At 40.1% G+C, this 20,461-nt stretch overlaps 1 protein-coding gene and 1 non-coding gene across 2 annotated transcripts in view; one reads left to right on the forward strand and one right to left on the reverse strand.

The window, feature by feature from the left end:
* Positions 1-20,461, reverse strand: part of MYO3B (myosin IIIB) — a 407,188-nt gene that overhangs the window by 183,382 nt on the left and 203,345 nt on the right. Inside the window, exon 22 of the mRNA XM_049616047.1 lies at positions 19,293-19,422. Within this exon, the coding sequence (XP_049472004.1) occupies positions 19,293-19,422 (130 nt within the window). The remainder of the gene's footprint in view (positions 1-19,292; positions 19,423-20,461) is intronic.
* On the forward strand, positions 9,168-9,274 carry LOC125912048 (U6 spliceosomal RNA). The gene has a single exon (XR_007454599.1). It is a non-coding gene; the product is annotated as a U6 spliceosomal RNA (small nuclear RNA).

Here is a 20,461-nt window from a genome sequence, read left to right on the forward strand (position 1 = left end):
CTGGTGTCAAACCACCTGAGGTTTGTCTCAGGTCTGCCCCTTACTGGTTAGGAGTGCTTGAATGAGTTACTTAATTTCTTTGTATCTGGGTTTCATCATCCAGAGGGCTGGACAAATGTTTATTGAGCTTTGGGAACAAAGTGTTCCTATTAAACTTACGGTTAACAGAGTTTCAGTGGTGAGTAGAGATGCAGATGTTGCTGGTATAGGGGATTGATTGGAGCCACATGGAACCCCCAGAGGGCCTACGTGACCAAGGAGTTTTGGTTTAAGCCAAATCACCTGACTCAGAGACAATCTTTTCAGCATACATTTTGAGATTTACAAAAATGTTATTAATTAGGGATTCTGGTTAATTGGGAGTTTTATAGAATATCCAATTTTCTATTGCCTAGAGCCTTATTAAATGCTGGGTTGTTTGACTAGAAAACAAACTGAGGATATAAGATCTGAGGGTTTATTTTATTCTCTCCCATTTATTAAGATATTATTTTTATATTTTTTTAACATTTTATTTTTTTTAGTTTATTTACTTTGAGAGAAACAGAGAGAGAGAGCATAGCAGGAGAAGGGCAGACAGAGGGAGAGAAGGAGAATCCCAAGCAGGCTCCACAGCGTCAGCACGGAGCCCAATCTGGGGCTTGAACTCACAAACCAGGAGATCATGATCTGAGCGAAAGTCAAGAGTAAGACGTTTAACTGGCTGAGCCACTCAGGTGCCCCATTAAGATATTATTTTTAAAATACAGAAATCAGAAATTCTCAACAGAAAGACCACATAATGTAATATTATCTTTAAAAAAATGTTTTTTAATGTTCATTTATTTTTGAGAGCAAGACAGACAAAGCATGAGTGAGGGAGGGGCAGAGAGAGAGGGAGACACAGAATCCAAAGGAGGCTTCAGGCTCTGAGATGTCAGCACAGAGCCCAACATCGGACTCAAACCCAGGATGGCAAGATCACAACCTGAGATGAAGTCAGACACTTAACAGCCTGAGCCACCCAGACTTCCCTAGAAGAGCTAACAATTCTTAAATACTAACATTTACTGAATGTTTACAGTGTAGTAGATATGTGCTAAGTGGTTGAAAAGCATTATTTGATGTGACAGTCCTGTGGGCTGGGTGTCCAATCCACAAAGAAAGGAAACTGAGGCAAAGGGTATTCAAGTTTCTTGCCCAAAGTTGGCTATCAGCAGTACACAGCACTGCGCAGTCAACACTAAGACGGTCCATCAACTAGGATGGCCTAATTTAAGATTTTACAGTAGTTTCCGAGTTTTTTTTATCATATTCAAGGCAGACTACTGAGTAATTGATGGGACTGCGGCCTGGCCAAACTGATTGAACACAACTGATGTTAGATGATATCTGGATTTTTTTTATCATTCACACACCAAACCAGGTCAACCACCCGGTGATCCCACTGTTGTGGGATCACTATTGTTGTGGCTAAGCCAAACCTAGTCATCTGGAAAACAGCTGATTCAGGGTTTGTGTAACTTGAACTATCCTTGTGAAATGTAAAGAATGGAATGAACTCTACTAAGTACAAACCTTAATGAAATCTTAGAGATCCTCTCTCCCACTTCCAACTCTCCAGTTCCGTAAAGTGACATTTTACTTAGTTTACTGACGTCTCACATGTGCAAGCCAGTAAAGTTCACAATTGTTACTCCATACAGCTGTGGTTTACAGCTTTTCTTCACACACAAGCTGGCACCAGAGCAAGATGATTAACTTTTATATGCATCTAACATATGGACCAGACTGTCAGAAGCTGGTCTTGTATTCTAAAGAGAAAACTACAATTTCTATTAATATGACCCAAATTCCTGGGGAAAAAGTGTTAAATTGTGATCCACCTCTCAGTGTAGAGATTATAATTATAATTATAATGGCTTTGTTTCTAATTCATTTGATTTGAAATGCCTGGAGTTATCTTTTAGTAAGAGAAGGGAGGAGGAGGGTTAAAATGACCTGAAAGCCCCATTATAAAGAGATTTTATAGTGGGATAAATTAATAAACTGTAAATGGCCTTGAGACTTTTTCTCCAATATGAGCTATGAAATGAAAGCAAAGAACCTTTCATCTTAAATGGGAACATATTTCTTTTCTATGAATGTGAAGGATGCTGGCCGAGAGAAGCAGAATTTACTTTTCTTGCATTTTTGACCATTTGAAAAACATCACAGCTGCCACATTTGCTATACTTGACAGGATCATTAAAGAAATAAAACAAAATGTCTCTAAATTGAACGGCCACTTTAAAATAAAATGTACATTCACTGTCACATTTAGGACCTATGAAAGAACTATTAAAATGTGTTGAGGAAAGATAGTGGCTCTGATTCACAACAGATACTAACGCTCCCAATATTAGAGCCATTATCACAACTCATTATTGAGCTCAGTTTTTCTTTCTCAAGAACATAGCATCAGCAGGGGCCCTGGAGTTAAGAAAGCACAAGGAACTTTTGGGAATGGATTTAAGACCCACATGGCAAGGTTGCCCTGGAAAAGAAAGTCGGGGAGAAAATTCTCTGCCTGGCATTGCCTCAGTCCCACTTGACTCCTGATCCTCAAGATGCTTTCCACAAAAAGCATCTTATTGGTTTTGGAAGCCCTATACATGAGAGAGGCATCTCTTAGTATTTCTGCAATAAAGATATGTATTGGATTTTCACAATCAGTATTCCTACACTTTCTGACCATGGAAATCTCTTATTCCCCTCACACCTCTTCACATCCCACAAACCTAGTGCTGCATGCAACACATTTCAGGCAACACTGCTCTTACTACTGATAATATAGCAATATTTCTATCCCTGCAAAGAGAATCAAGGGAAATTTTAGAAGTTTGTGGAACTGGAACTCTGCAAATCCAGAAGGGTAATTTCTCTCCTACACAGAAAAACATTAATCTGGATACAATAAAATATTATTTTATGAAGCAACAAGAATTTACTTTCCTTGGGAGGACCAGCAAGAAGAGCTCTTTGGCATTTCTGCACTTCTCTTAGAAAGCAGGCACTTTTGTGGCCAGGGCAGTGCTTCTTTAGAGCTACAGCTATGCAATATGGTGGGTACTGTGCACGTGAAAATGTGGCTAGTCTAAATTAGGATGTGTCATAAGTACAAAATACATACCAGATTTCGGGAACTCCACGCAACAAAAAAGTAAAATATCACATTAGTAAGATTTATATTGAGTACATGTTGAATAATATTTGTGATATATTGAGTAAAGGTATATTATTAAAATCATTGCACCTTCACCTGTGCTACAGACTGACTGTTTATGTCCCCCCATTCATATATGAAATCCTAACCCCCATTCATATGTGATGATATACACATGCACCCAGGTTTCTGAGCAGGGAGGTGGCGGTCTGTGAGAGGTGGTTACATGATTCAAGAAGGCAGAGCCCTCATGAATGGATCAGCATCCTTACAAAAGAAACCCCAGAGAGTTCCCTTGACCCTTCCATTATACAAGAACACAGTAGAAAGGCTCTGTGAACCAGGAAACGGGCTCTTACCAGACACTAAATCTGCTGGCACCTTGAGCTTGGATTTTCCAGCCTCCAGAACCATGAGAAATAAATTTCTGTTATTTATAAGCCATCCAGTCTGTGGTATTTTGTTATAGCATCCTGAACAAACAAAGACAACCTGTTTCTTTTTGCTTTTTAAAATGTGGTATTAGAACATTTTACACCCCACTGGACAGCATGGTTCTACAGATCGAAAAACAAAACAGAGCCCAGTGAGAGCTTTCAAACTCCAGACTGAAGGTTTGGGCTAGAGATTATTAGGGGTTTGTCTGACTTTAAGGTTCCATCTAATCAGGGGAGGTCCTTCATGCAAACCCCTCAATGTACAGGTGGGAAGCTGGTTCAGAGAATTAAACATGAGGGATGCAAAGTACCAATCGACATCTAAGTCTCCTGACTTATGGCCCAGGGCTCTTTACTCCACCACAGCTGATGGGCTAGAAGAAACTAAAAGTAGATTTTTAAAAAGGAATGAAACACTTAAGCTGCTTACATTTAAACATAAAGAAAACAGCACTTGGAGAATGCAAACTCAAAACCTAAAAGCATTCAGGGGTAGGGGAAAAAACACAACAAGAATTACAAGATACGCTATCTTACCACCGCAACCACACTATGCCTGCATCTTGGCTTCAATAAGTCTAACAAAGAAAATCAAAGATTCTTCTAGGCAAGGGCTGAAAAGGTGTGAGGTTTCTCCTGCAGCTGTCCAGCTGTTGCCAGGACAGAAGGCAGAGGAGGATGCTGTCCTTCATGGAACCTCCCCGAGGCAGCACAGATTGTGGCCACACGTCACCCACAGCCCCCAGGGCAGCCACATTTCTGAGCAAGTAAGTGGATCTCATGCTTCTTGGTACAGTTTATACTTTAGTCAACTGTGTGCTCTTTGCTTCTGGGAAAGTCCCCATCCTGCCCACTGCAGCCTGGAAGGGGGCTAGCGATCCATTTCAGATTCCAATCACATCTGTACTTCTCTGCAATCACATCTGTACTTCTCTGGGTCCCGAGTCCAAACAGGGCTTCATACTTGTTCTTCTAGATTCAGATTACAGAATTCTAAATGGAAGTTCTTCTCCGAATTTCACAACTTGTTAAATAGATGTCCAATGATGGTGGGCTTCCAGCTAACACCATAAACCATGGGATGACCCATATTTCCAACACGCTTCCAGTGCTCTTAGGACTACCAGGAAATTCTGGTCACAAACTGCACTCTCTGCCTGAACAGAGTCAAATGAACACCTCGTAGGTGCCAGCGGCTTCTCTAGGAGTTAGAAAGAGGACCTAACTAAATGGACAAAATCCTTTCCTCATGGAATTTACATTCCACTGATGCAAGGAGTTGGACCCAACCCAAAATTTCCTGAAGGAGGTGAGGTCAGGGCAGAGTTTGGGAGATTAGGATTAGGAAGCAGGAGAGGGGGAATGATGGAAGGTGTGGTGATGAGTGTGGAGGTGGGGGACAGAAGTAACTCCAGAAAGCAGAACTCATGTGGGCAATGGCGTGGAGCTGTGAAGTACTGTAAACAGTCCCAACCATATGCTATACATATGCATAAAATAGAAGACGTGGTCTCTGTTCTCACAGGGCTAACAGTCTTTTCAGGTACACAAGACGGTTACATGAGACAGAACTGCACAGCTGGGTAGACCAAGCACTGAACTGCAGTTCTGATTACAGATTGTTGGAGATGAAGAGCCCATGTAATTACCATTTGCTATTTCTGTTATTCATGAGTGACCCTCCGTGTCACTTGCCCTATTCCTGAGACAAGAATCTGACTCTCGCCCACTCCAGGCTGGTGCTGGGAGGAAACTGCCAGCCTCCTAGGGTCACATATACAGAAAACTTTGTGGTTCTCTGCTGTGCCTGGAGCATGAAATCAGCATACTGAGGCATCTCAATTCATTGGGGATACACAAAAAACATATCACCTTTTCCTGTCACTTCCCCCACCCACGCTTTCCTACCCTTCTGTGAGGATGGCAGTTCTCTTAACCATATTTCTGCCCCATTCATAGATTTTCAGATATTTCCTGTTATTAAATATTTCTTTTGGTTTTGAAGATTCATTCTTATTTGTTTTTAACTTTTGATATCATATCAATTCAAAGCTTTTTCCCCCCACTCTCCCTTTCCTTCCAGGCTGGATTGATGGCTCTCATGGCTTGAGGAAGTCTTCTCTCTTCTCTAGATAGTTCCTCTGGTGTGGAAAAAGGGAGAAAGGAAAGGGGAGAGAGCAGAGCTCTCCTTCCCTGACTGGGTGAGGCTGCAAACACTCTCTGGCAGGTTACAGCTGTCCCTGGGGCTTATGCGGAAAGGTGGTGGCCCCCATGTGTCCCATAGGTAACAGGCTTATATTGAACAGCTCCCTCAGCTCTTAGTGACCTGTTACGGGTTGCACTGTATCGCCCCCTCCCACTCAAATTCATATGTTCACATCCTAACCCCCAATACTTCAGAATGTGACTGCATTTGGAGATAGGACGTCTAAAAGGTGATTAAAGTCAAATGAGGTCATATGGGTGAGCCCTAATCCAGTATGACTGGTATCCTCATAAGAAGAGGAGATTGGGGTACACAATATACACAGAGACCAAGGGGTGACCACGTGAGAATACTGAGAAGGCAGCCATCTGCAAGTCAGGGAGAGAGGCATCAGAAGAAATCAAACTTCTCGACAGTTTAATCTTGGACTTCTAGATTGCAGAACTGTGAGACAATAAATTTCTCTTGGTTAAACCACTGTTTATTTGTAGTGCCTTATTGTGGCAGCCCTAGTAAATTAATACAGAGTCTTAAATTTTCTCTAAATACAGAGTAAATTCAGAGCCAAGATTTGGATTTCAGCTTTAGTTTCTACCTTGCAGGAGTTACCAAGTTATTTAACAAAGATTTATTGAGGACTTACTATGCGCTGGGCATTGCTCTGGGTCCTGGATATACCATGGTTAAAAAAAAAAAAAAAGACTAATAAGGTCTCTGCTCTCAAGGAGCTTACAGTCTAGCACTGGGGATTGGGGAAGGAGGGTGATATACAGATAGGACAGGACAACGTCAGATCCCAACGGAGATAGTTATACAGGGTAGTATAACAGAGTTAGTGTGGAAGTGTGGGGCCACTCTCCACTGGGTGGACAGAGAAGGCCTCTCTTTGGAGGTGATATTTGAGCAGGATTCTGGATCACAAGATGGAAACAGACCTGTAAAGATTTGGAGAAAGAATGTTCCAGGCAGACTGAGCAGCTAGTTGCAGAGTCAGGAACAAGACTTGGAATATCTGAGGAACAGAATGAAGACAGAGAGTGAAGGGTAAAAGTTCAAGAGACAGGGACAGAGAGAAGGGCAGGGACGGACCATGTAAGAGTTCGTAGAAAAGGAAAGGAATTTGGATTTTATTCTACATGTGATAAGGGGCCATCGGAGGTTTTAAGAAAAGGAATCAGATGATCAGAGTTACGTTTTTGGAAAGACTGTGGTTTAGCTGTTAGACTGTAAAAGGTAAGAGTAGAAACAGAATTTAGTTAAGAGGTTCAGGTGAGAGAAGCATCACCCTACTATCTGCCTTCATTTTCATACAGCACTCTCCCTATGTCCAAAGTCTTCTTTTTTTATATGGGCACCAGTCATGTTGGATTAGGGCCCACCTTGATGACTTCATTTTACCTTGATTACTTCTGCTAAGACCTTATTTCTAAATAAGGTCACATTCTGAAGTAATGGAGCTTAGGACTCCAACATATGTTTTGGAGGGAACATAATTCGATTTGTAACAAGAAGTCAAAAAGATGGAAGACACTGTGTTGATGAGAATGGTCACATTATGAGGAATAAACAGATGATGCAGAAGAGATGAGGAATAACTGCATGATGAAAGTCCTTGTGAAAGTGAAAGGGGAAGGAAGGCAGAGGACAAGTGGAGAGCTGACCTGTAATAAGGGTAGGGATAGTTGAGTCATTTCGATTAGAAGGAAGACAGAAATGGGAATAGGTTTGGTTCACCCATCTATTTATTCACCAAACATATATTGAATGACCATTTTATATCAGGGAGGACACAGTAATGGACAAACCAGACAAAAATCCCTGCCATCTTGGAACTTACATTATGGTGGAGGCAGAAAATAAATAAGATAAAGAAGTGTATATGCTATATAAGGTAGTGACAGGTGCTAAGGAGAAAAATAAAACAGGAAATGGGGATATAAAATATTGAGTAGGTGAAAATTTTAACAGGGAAAGCAGATTTTGATAAAACACCTAGTGAAATTGAAGAAGCTAGTCATAGGTATGTTTTGAGGGAAAACATTGCAGAGAGATGGATCAGCAAGTACAAGTTATCCTACATAAAACCTACACCTAACATCATACACAGTGGTGTAAGACACAATGCATCCCTGCAAGATCAGGAACAAAGCAAGGATGTTTCCTCTTCTCACTTCTATTCAACATTATACTGGAAGTCCTAGCCAGTGAAATAAAGCAAGCAAAAGAAATAAAGGCATAAGACTGAAAAGAAAAATACACATTCCTATTTATAGACAACATGACTGTCTATGTAGAAAATCCCTAGGAATCTAAAAAAACAAAACAAAACTCCTAGAACTAACAAGCGAATTTAGCAAGTTTGTGGGTGAAGTCAATCCTCAAAAAATCAATGATATTTCTGTATACTAGCCAAACAACTGAAAACAAACAAGCAAAAAAAGTGTACTAGCTCCAAAAACTGAAATACTTAGGTAAGAAATCTAACAAAAACATGTACAGGATCCGAAACAAAACACAGCTGACTTTTGAACAACACAGGGGTTGGAGCACCAATCCCCTACACAATCAAAAATCCATATGTAACTTTTGATTCCCCCAAAACTTACCTACTAACAGGCTACTGTTGACTGGAAGCCTTAATGAATAAATTAAAACAGTCGATTAACACATATTTTGTACGTTATATGTATTATATGCTGTATTCTTACAATAAAGTAAGCTAGAGAAAAGAAAATATTACCAAGAAAATTATAAGGAAGAGAAACTACATTTACAGTACTGTACTACATTTATTGAAAAAAATCTGCACACAAGTGGACCCGTGCAGTTCAAACCTATGTTGTTCAAGGGCCAACTGTAATGATGAAATAAATCAACTAAGATCTAAATAAATAGACATACTGTGTTTGTGGATTGAAAGACTTAATAAAGATGTCAATTCTTCTCAAATTGATGTGTAGATTTCATGCAATTCCAGTCAAAATTGTAGCAGGATTTTGTACAGATATAGACAAATTACTTTTACATTTTATATGGAAAGGCAAAGGAACTGAAATAGCCAAAACAATTTTGAAAAAGATTGGGGTGCTTGGCTGGCTCAGTCAGTTAAACATCTGACTTCAACTCAGGTCATGATCTTACAGTTCGTGGGTTCAAGCCCCATGTCAGGCTCTGTGCTGACAGCTCAGAGCCTGGAGCCTGCTTCAGATTCTGTGTCTCCTTCTCTCTCTGGCCCTCCCCCACTCATGTTCTGTCTCTCACAATAAATAAACATTAAAAAAAATTTTTTAAAAAGAATAAACTTGGATGGATTGCACTACCTGTTTAAAGATTTATTATAGTGCTCGCTTCGGCAGCACATATACTAAAATTGGAACGATACAGAGAAGATTAGCATGGCCCCTGCGCAAGGATGACACACAAATTCGTGAAGCGTTCCGTATTTTTTTCGTCACCACTACACCAGCCCTACAAGAGATCCTAGGGGGGATCCTGTGAGACAAAGTACCAGAGACATCGCTCTAAGCATGAAACCTACAGACATCACAATGACTCTAAACCCGTATCTTTCTATAATAACACTGAATGTAAATGGACTAAATGCGCCAACCAAAAGACATAGGGTATCAGAATGGATAAAAAAACAAGACCCATCTATTTGCTGTCTACAAGAGACTCATTTTAGACCTGAGGACACCTTCAGATTGAGAGTGAGGGGATGGGAACTATTTATCATGCTACTGGAAGTCAAAAGAAAGCTGGAGTAGCCATACTTACATCAGATAAACTAGACTTTAAATTAAAGGCTGTAACAAGAGATGAAGAGGGCATTATATAATAATCACAGGGTCTATCCATCAGGAAGAGCTAACAATTATAAATGTCTATGTGCCGAATAGGGGAGCCCCCAAATATATAAAACAATTACTCACAAACATAAGAAACCTTATTGATAAGAATGTGGTAATTGCAGGGGACTTTAACACTTCACTTACAACAATGGATAGATCATCTAGACACACAGTCAATAAAGAAACAAGGGCCCTAAATGATACATTGGATCAGATGGACTTGACACATATATTTTTTTAATTTTTTTTTAATGTTTATTTTTGAGACAGAGAGAGACAGAGCATGAACAAGGGAGGGTCAGAGAGAGAGGGAGACACAGAATCTGAAGCAGGCTCCAGGCTCTGAGCTGTCAGCACAGAGCCCGACGAGGGGCTCGAACTCACGGACTGTGAGATCATGACCGAGCCGAAGTCGGCCGCTTAAGCGACTGAGCCATCCAGGCCCCCCGACAGATATATTTAGAACTCTGCATCCCAAAGCAACAGAATATACTTTCTTCTCGAGTGCACATGGAACATTCTCCAAGATAGATCACATACTGGGTCACAAAACAGCCCTTCATAAATATACAAGAATTGAGATCATACCATGCATACTTTCAGACCACAATGCTATGAAGCTTGAAATCAACCACAGGAAAAAGTCTGGAAAACCTCCAAAAGCATGGAGGTTAAAGAACACCCTACTAAAGAATGAGTGGGTCAACCAGGCAATTAGAGAAGAAATTAAAAAATATATGGAAACAAACGAAAATGAAAATACAACAATCCAAACGCTTTGGGATGCAGCGAAGGCAGTCCTGAGAGGAAAATACATTGTAATCCAGGCCTATCTCAAGAAACAAGAAAAATCCCAAATACAAAATCTAACAGCACACCTAAAGGAAATAGAAGCAGAACAGCAAAGACACCCCAAACCCAGCAGAAGAAGAGAAATCATAAAGATCAGAGCAGAAATAAACAATATAGAATCTAAAAAAAACTGTAGAGCATATCAATGAAACCAAGAGTTGGTTTTTTGAAAAAATAAACAAAATTGATAAACCTCTAGCCAGGCTTCTCAAAAAGAAAAGGGAGATGACCCAAATAGATAAAATCATGAATGAAAATGGAATTATTTCAACCAATCCCTCAGAGATACAAACAATTATCAGGGAATACTATGAAAAATTATATGCCCACAAACTGGACAACCTGGAAGAAATGGACAAATTCCTAAACACCCACACTCTTCTAAAACTCAATCAGGAGGAAATAGAAAGCTTGAACAGACCCATAACCAGCAAAGAAATTGAATCAGTCATCAAAAATCTCCCAACAAATAAGAGTCCAGGACCAGATGGCTTCCCAGGGGAGTTCTACCAGACGTTTAAAGCAGAGATAATACCTATCCTTCTCAAGCTATTCCAAAAAATAGAAAGGGAAGGAAAACTTCCAGACTCATTCTATGAAGCCAGTATTACTTTGTTTCCTAAACCAGACAGAGACCCATTAAAAAAAGAGAACTACAGGCCAATATCCCTGATGAATATGGATGCAAAAATTCTCAATAAGATACTAGCAAATTGAATTCAACGGCATATAAAAAGAATTATTCACCATGATCAAGTGGGATTCATTCCTGGGATGCAGGGCTGGTTCAACATTCGCAAATCAATCAACGTGATACATCACATTAACAAAAAAAAAGAGAAGAACCATATGATCCTGTCAATCGATGCAGAAAAGGCATTTGACAAAATTCAGCAACTTTTCTTAATAAAAACCCTAGAGAAAGTCAGGATAGAAGGAACATACTTAAACATCATAAAAGCCATTTATGAAAAGCCCACAGCTAACATCATCCTCAACGGGGAAAAACTGAGAGCTTTTTCCCTGAGATCAGGAACACGACAGGGATGCCCACTCTCACCGCTGTTGTTTAACATAGTGTTGGAAGTTCTAGCATCAGCCATCAGACAACAAAAGGAAATCAAATACATCAAAATTGGCAAAGATGAAGTCAAGCTTTCACTTTTTTCAGATGACATAATATTATACATGGAAAATCTGATAGACTCCAGCAAAAGTCTGCTAGAACTGATACATGAATTTAGCAAAGTTGCAGGATACAAAATCAATGTACAGAAATCTGTTGCATTCTTATAGACTAATAATGAAGCAACAGAAAGACAAATAAAGAAACTGATCCCATTCACAATTGCACCAAGAAGCATAAAATACCTAGAGATAAATCTAACCAAAGATGTAAAAGATCTGTATACTGAAAACTATAGAAAGCTTATGAAGGAAATCAAAGAAGATATAAAGAAATGGAAAAATATTCCATGCTCATGGATTGGAAGAATAAATACTGTCAAAATGTCAATACTACCCAAAGCTATCTACACATTCAATGCAATCCCAGTCAAAATTGCACCAGCATTCTTCTCGAAGCTAGAACAAACAATCCTAAAATTCATATGGAACCACAAAAGGCCCTGAATAGCCAAAGTAATTTTGAAGAAGAAGACCAAAGCAGGAGGCATCACAATCCCAGACTTGAGCCTCTACTACCAATCTGTCATCATCAAGACAGCATGGTATTGGCACAAAAACAGACACATAGACCAATGGAATAGAATAGAAACCCCAGAACTAGACCCACAAACGTATGGCCAACTCATCTTTGACAAAGCAGGAAAGAACATCCAATGGAAAAAAGACAGTCTCTTTAACAAATGGTGCTGGGAGAACTGGACAGCAACATGCAGAAGGTTGAAACTAGACCACTTTCTCACACCATTCACAAAAATAAACTCAAAATGGATAAAGGCCTTAATGTGAGACAGGAAATTATCAAAACCCTAGAGGAGAAAGCAGTAAAAGACCGCTCTGACCTCAGCCATAGCAATTTCTTACTGGACACATCCCCAAAGGCAAGGGAATTAAAAGCAAAAATGAACTACTGGGACCTTATGAAGATAAAGAGCTTCTGCACAGCAAAGGAAACAACCAAAAAAACTAAAAGGCAACCAACGGAATGGGAAAAGATATTTGCAAATGACATATCGGACACAGGGCTAGTATCCAAAATCTATAAAGAGCTCACCAAACTCCACACCCGTAAAACAAATAACCCAGTGAAGAAATGGGCAGAAAACATGAATAGACACTTCTCTAAAGAAGACATCCAGATGGCCAACAGGCACATGAAAAGATGCTCAACGTCGCTCCTCATCAGGGAAATACAAATCAAAACCACACTCAGATATCACCTCACGCCAGTCAGAGTGGCCAAGATGAACAAATCAGGAGACTATAGATACTAGAGAGGATGTGGAGAAACGGGAACCCTCTTGCACTGTTGGTGGGAATGCAAACTGGTGCAGCCACTCTGGAAAACAGTGTGGAGGTTCCTCAAAAAATTAAAAATAGACCTACCCTACGACCCAGCAATAGCACTGCTAGGAATTTACCCAAGGGATACAGGAGTACTGATGCATAGGGGCACTTGTACCCCAATGTTTATAGCAGCACTCTCAACAATAGCCAAATTATGGAAAGAGCCTAAATGTCCATCAACTGATGAATGGATAAAGAAATTGTGGTTTATATACACAATGGAGCACTACGTGGCAATGAGAAAGAATGAAATATGGCCCTTTGTAGCAACGTGGATGGAACTGGAGAGTGTGATGCTAAGTGAAATAAGCCATACAGAGAAAGACAGATACCATATGTTTTCACTCTTAGGTGGATCCTGAGAAACTTAGCAGAAACCCATGGGGGAGGGGAAGAAAAAAAAAAAAAAGGAGGTTAGAGTGGGAGAGAGCCAAAGCATAAGAGACTCTTAAAAACTGAGAACAAACTGAGGGTTGATGGGGGGTGGGAGGGAGGGGAGGGTGGGTGATGGGTATTGAGGAGGGCACCTTTTGGGATGAGCACTGGGTGTTGTATGGAAACCAATTTGACAATAAATTTCATATATTGAAAAAAAATAAATAAAGATTTATTATAAAGCTACAATAGTAAAGACAATGTGGTATTGAAGAATTCCATACATAGATCAATGAAACAGACCCACACAAATATAACCACTGATTTTTGACAAATGCTAAAGTAATTCAATGGAGAAAGGATAGTCATTTCAAACGTTTTAGAACTGGACATACAGAAAAAAAATGAACTTCAACCTTACACCTCACCAAAAATTAACTCAAAATGGATGCTAGGTCTTAATGTAGAATGTAGGGGCACCTAGGTAGCTCAGTCGATTAAGCATCCAACTTCAGCTCAGGTCATGATCTCAGGTTGGTGGGTTTGAGCCCCACATTGTTCTCTGCGATGACAGAGTGGAGCCTGCATGAGATTCTCTCTCTCTCCCTCTCTCCCTCTCTCTCTGCCCCCCCCCACCATACTCTCTCTCTCTCTCTCAAAATAAATAAATAAACTTAAAAAAAAAAGTAGAATGTAGAAGTATTTATTGAGCATCTACTCATACACAGTTCCACAGAGACACATGGGAGCACCCTGGCTCTCCTAGTCAGTCTTTAACACCCCTGTATAAGTTTCCTTTGTCACCCTGAAACTGTTCTCTTTAGAAGCCTGACTTGACCACCCACACTGTTTCAAAAGGCATCAGAAGCCCACTCTTGGCTCAACAGACTGCTATCATTTCTCCATCTTGCTTCCTTCCCTCTGCCCTGAGTCCTTTCCTCGCATTCTGTTCACTTAATCATCCCGCTGCCTACCTCTCCTTTCCAGTGCTGTAGACCCTGGCTTAGCATGCCTCATTACTCCCAGACTGCTCAATTTTCTCTACTCTACATTAAAACGAACAAACAAAACAAAAAACAAAACAAAAACCTCTTCCAAGAAGTCTTTATAGTTAAAAGAAGTTTTACCTCAATCAACACATGATATTTCCATGACTTTTCCTTCTATTTTTACTTGTATAGACTCAGTGCTTATATTGTCCCCAAGTATTGATTTACATGCCTATTCATAATTTACATTTCTTTTGTGTATCCTTTATACATTTTAGGATCCGCACTATCTGTCCCTGACTATTCAGGCTGAGATTTTCTCTTATTCCTTCCAGAAAGGACTATGTATAACACCATATCTAGATAGATGCTAAATATATAATTATCTACTGACTGAAATACATTCTTAAACAGAAAGAAGCAGGCCTCTGTGTGAGAAAGAACTCACCCCTCAGGGCTTCCTGACAGGATTGGCTCATTAGAGCTGCTGTTTCAGAGGAGGCAAGCACTGCCTATGGCTGTGACCCTGGAACCTCATCATTTGGAGTCAGCTCATCCTGCCAGACCCATTTTCTGAACTTCCAGCATGGAGGAGAAACCAGCATGGAAGTGAAAAATGAAAACTCTGAGAGACAGTTACCAAAAGGCATCCTCTTAAGAGCTGAATGCCCAATTTGTAAGTTACAGAATCAGGAACAATCAAATATTTCAGCCATCATGGTGCTGGAATCCTTTGCAGATATAATGTGGGAGCTCATCTTGCCCACCCACCCCCATCCGAATAAAAGGAGGAACCAATGGAAGTCAAGATAAAGAGACTTTACTGTTGATTTTCACTTCACATCAAATTCCAAGGGAAAGACCTGGGGAGCCTGGACAGGAGAAAATAGAGCCAAACTCAGTTCTAGATTCTGAAGCAAAACCAGACTTTGAGGCTCAGAGAATATTCCCTTTGGCACTACTTTTGTTTTTCTAGTTTCTCCCCAGTTCCTAACTCCTTTAAAACCCCAAACTCCTATTTGGAAGTCAGAATTCACAATTCAAAGACAGAAATGGATTCTTCAAGTTCCTTTTGAAACTTCCTCTTTTCTTTCTTCCCTTGAGCCTTTTGAACTTTTCTCTAGTTTATTAGTAGCAAGCGGAATGTTTCCCAAACAAGGAAATATGCAATGAAACCTTGTTATAACATCTTTCCTTTTAATGTTTTTCCACCTAGATCATTCAGTTTGAAAAGTCCCAGCTGAAGGGTTAGAAAGCAACGTTGCTGCCACATCAAATTTTCACACGTGAAATCTTCAGAGATTTCCTATTGAGAGGAAGGATTACAAAGAAAATTTCACCACGTTTGAAGTGGCCCATGTACAGGCAAGAGAGTGGTCCTGAAGGTTTGAGAATCCATGTTGTCTGCAGCTGCCTCCATTCGCCAACCGAGTATCTTGGAATGGGAGTGTCATCAGGCACAGGCATCTCTCTCACCAGATGCAGCTATGTGCCAGGAGGGGCCGCTGGCAAGGGGGCTACAGAAATTTGGGAGGAGCCCTGCACCTCGTGACTTCACACCCCATGTTTTTTTAACCTTTTCAGTATTTGGGGATGTACAACATGAATGGGAAGGTGGGTACAGGAAACAGGAAAAGGTCAACTGGATTACTTTCTCTGATTTTTATTACAGTTTGACACAAAGACACATTGAGGTTAGTCCTCTCAACCTTGATAAGAGATTAGACCAACCGATACTTCTTCTATGCACTAATGAAGGGACTGTTACCTGCCCAGCAGCCGACAGAGGAGGCTGACTTAACTGGACAGGAATGTCAGCCAGAAGCTCTCTGATGCCTGCATTTGAAAGCAAAAGGCTGCAGCGGTCTGGCTACCAGGAAACCCCAAATTAAGTGAATAGGAAATCTTAGGGAAAGAAATGAAAGTTTTTCTTTGCATTTTAAGATGTCTTCTCTATCTTTTGGAAAATAAAAGTGCTATCATGAAATAGAACGTACAGAAAAGTGTGTAAAACACATGGACAGCATAACAGATTATAAAGCAAAAGTACTCGTAACCACCACCAAGACCAGGAGTCAGAGCACTACCAACATCCTACAACATCCTCTTCTCCCAAAACCGGAGTCCAACACTGGACCTCTTTTTAAAGTCTGATGCTAACAGCCTCCAAAGCTTCCCAACTTTGACTTTTCTCCTTCCTCTCTGCAGTTCATCTCCTAAAAGAAGTTTGTAAAGTAGCTTCCCATAACATCTATGATCACGGAACAGTAACCCATTTCATTTTAATAAGACAAGTATTTAAGGGTTTGAAGCAGGATAAATAAAAATAAAAACAACCAAGAAAATGGTTTCTCGTGCACTGAAAATATCAGCATATTCATTTTCAAAATGCTAGGTTATGTGGGACCTTGGTTCCAGCCAGAAAACCATTTCTGCTTTCATAAGGGGCACATGCTAAAACAAGTATATGCAATTTCAGTGAAAACAGCACGAACTATTTCTGTCCAGTAAGGTTTTCCCACCTTCAAAGGCTGTAATATACTAAAACCAAAAAATATAGAGTATGGATGTTTTAAAATTTAGAAAATTAATATTCTGACCTTCACCATTGGATGCACATCTCTTTAGAACTGATGTTTGAGGGCAAATATCATCATAGGGAGAAAAATTCTAGATAGAAAGTGAAGGTAAAAGAAAGTTCCAGTTGCTTTAGAGCAAAGTCATTTTATCTTTATATTCACCTCGCTGCCTAAATGATGCCTTATTATTAGAAGCTATTCTATAAATGTTGATTGAAGCCATTGTTACATGAGCAGTTTCAGGAAAAGAAAATAAAATCATGCTTATTAGCTTTGATGTGTTTTTGCGGCTTCTTAATTATATTCAAAATGTGAAGAAAATAAGGCTTAGGATTTCAAAAGAAATTATTATGCACAATATAGGGGACTCAGGAATACAAGGAAGCTTGTTAGGAAAACACGTTTGTTTCTAGTCTTCTTTTTCACTTCTATTTCCTCCAGGACGTGTGGAACACAGTTTGAAGGCAAGATTCAGAAAGAGTTACAAGATAGGAGAAAAACTCTTTCAGAGAAAAGCAAAAATCAAAAAGAAAGGAAGGAAAAAAAAAAAAAAAAAGCAGAGGCTATCTCTTTGTTCCTGTTCCTTTCCCGTGTAGGCGGATCAAGGGCAAACAGAAGGCTTCTTCAGAGCCTGACTTCTTGCATAGCACCACCTAGTGGCCCAGGCTGAGAAATTGTTTTTATGTTGCCAACAGTTGAAAAATTGGAAATTCCAAAGTTGTGAACAGATTTGACAAATCATTACTTATATTTATGAGAGAGTGTAAATGCCAACGGACAAGTCATTTAGATAAATTTAATTTCAAAGAGCACAAAGTAGGGGTCTTAATGATGCCTGTATCTTTGCCCCTGCACATAAGTTGCCTGATAAGACCTAAGTGTCTGGTGAGGAAGCCCCAGCTCAGCTCACATCTGGTCACTCTGAAACCGATATTTATAATTCTATCAAAAACAACACAACTATTCCTGTCCAGTAAAATTTTCCCACCTTCAAAGGCTTTAATACATTAAAACCAAAAAATAAATGATATAGATGTTTTAAAATTTAGCAGCTTGATTGATATTCTGACCTTCAATGTAGGATGAACAACCTCTTTAGAAACAATTTTTGAGGGTAGATATCTTCGTAAGGAGATAATGAGTAAAATCCCAGCTCTGCCCAAGGGAGGTCTGGAAAGAAAGCTGGAGGCCAGTCTTCTCATGGGCATCCTACTATCTTTGTTTAAAGGAGCATGTTTGAAGAAAGTTAAGAACTGGTTTCAACTTTCTTTCCAAGTTAAGATGAAGCAAAGGTTGTAGACTGTAGCTTTTTTCTTAGCCAAGCTTTTCATTCCTCTGCATGTTGCTAAGTCAGACCTGGCAGCCACTCTCTTTAAGCAGACGAAGGCCCCAAACTACACACGGGCACCAATGATTTCAAGAGGGGTGAGGGAAGAAAGAAAAAGAAATTATGAACAGTGACAAAGAGGTCTCTCCTCCTTTCATAAAAGCATAATGCAGCTGTTTCCAGACATACCTTCAGGAACATAATGCCCTTGAGAGGAAAGCTTTGAGAAGACCTGGTCTGCTGCTCAGCCAAAGGCAGCAGAACCCAGGTAAATCAAAGGAACTTGACCCAAATGGAACCTATTTGGCAAAATAGCAATGACAGGGAAGTTCTGTTCTTCAGCCCTAGTTTCCTGCCTCCTGTCCTAAGAACTGACTGCACAACTATAAACAGAAGCCATTAAGCAGAAGCTGACTCTAAGTGGGCAAAGGCCAGGCACGTAGGCCAGTGATGGACCTATTCTAAATTGGTTAAGAGAGTGGGGTTATTGACTGGGTGGTGAATTGGACCAGGTGACCTCTGAGGACCCCATGACTGAATAACCTTCGGATTCACCACATTCCCTCCACTTAGGTTCATACGTGAACAGAAATAATCTTCCCAATAACTCTAGGTAAACTGAGACCACCCTGGAGTGCTTAGCACAAATTAGTGATTACATATGGCTTTATAAATGAAGAGGGAAAGGTGGCAGGCAGAGAAATGAGGAGTCTAAGAGTTAATGTTATAAAAGGTGTGTGTCTGTATGTATGCCCAGTATATATACACTGATGCTGTGCAATTAACTTGAAAAAGAAACAATCACTTTCCTTTTCATGAATTTGGTTGAATAGACCTTTACCCCTGCTTAAAGTTCAAAGTGGTAGTAGTGGAGCCCTGGCAGTATTTGGACACTAACAAGAAAACTCCAGCAGTGCTTGTAGAAGCATCAGGCCAAGGGAGGTCAGGGGCTCCAGGTACCTGTTTTGGTCAAAGGAATTGAGAAGAGCTGCTGAAGAAGCTTGTTTTCTGACGTTCTCAGGACTACAACCACATCAGCAGGTAGAGTATCTCTGTTTTTCTCAAGAACCCCAGAAGCATCATATAATACCTGCAATGTAAACAACAAATAGCAAACTAGCCGATATCATCCATTGCTAGCAACACTGGTAAGTTGTCTGAGGTCAGTCATTAATCGACCAACGTACAGAATTTGTCTTGACACAGTTGTGCTTTTAAATCCAGTCCACAAGATAAGGAGGAAAAAAATGTAATTTCTGACACACCAATTTATCTTAACTTCTTGTCCAGGTGCTCTTTGAAAAAAAGAGTCATATCACATCAGAATAATAATGAAAATACATTGGGTACTGTATCTTTGGTCACTATATGTAAAGCATCCATCCTATAAGGTAAACACTATTATTATCCCCATTTTACTGGTGGGTGAACAGAGTCCTAGAGAGAAAAGAAATAATATGCACATTTCACAAGTGATAGGCAGGCTTCCAAACCCAGACACTTTGGGCTCCGAGCCCATACCCACCGTACCGTTGTTGCTTCCCAAAGTACTCACGGCATGTGATCGCTCAGGGATGCTGAGCCATTTTTGGTTCTCAGAACAGGAGGGATCCAGGTCAGAGAAATTTTAAGAACACTCCAGAGAAATAAGCATTGAGTGACAAATGAATTCAGAAAAGAACAGGAGTCCAGAAAGAAAAAGGTCCTTCCTATCCATCTCCCGCCCCTTAAAATCAAGAAAGGAGAAGAGGGAGAAAGGGAAGATGGGTGAATAGGAAGTAAGTATAAAAGGACATGGAGACAGAGTGGAAGTGTAAGGAAGAGGATAGGAAAGGAGGGAGCAGGCTAGATAAGGGCATCTCAGACGTCAAGGACATCAATATATGGGCAGACATCAGTGCTAAGGTGAGTGAACGATCTAAGGGTAAAAACTGGGTTGCAATTTCTAACAAATATCCAAAATAGATACTATGCACTATGTGGAGAGAAAAACAATCCTCTCTACTTACATTAGAATTGCCTTTCAACCAACCTCCAGTCAGGCATACTTAATTTCAATACTATGATATGAATATGAAAAATGATTTCAGGGTGCCTGGGTGGTTCAGTCAGTTGAGCATCTGACCCTT

Source organism: Panthera uncia (genome assembly GCF_023721935.1).
Source record: "Panthera uncia isolate 11264 chromosome C1 unlocalized genomic scaffold, Puncia_PCG_1.0 HiC_scaffold_3, whole genome shotgun sequence".
NCBI lineage: Eukaryota > Metazoa > Chordata > Mammalia > Carnivora > Felidae > Panthera > Panthera uncia.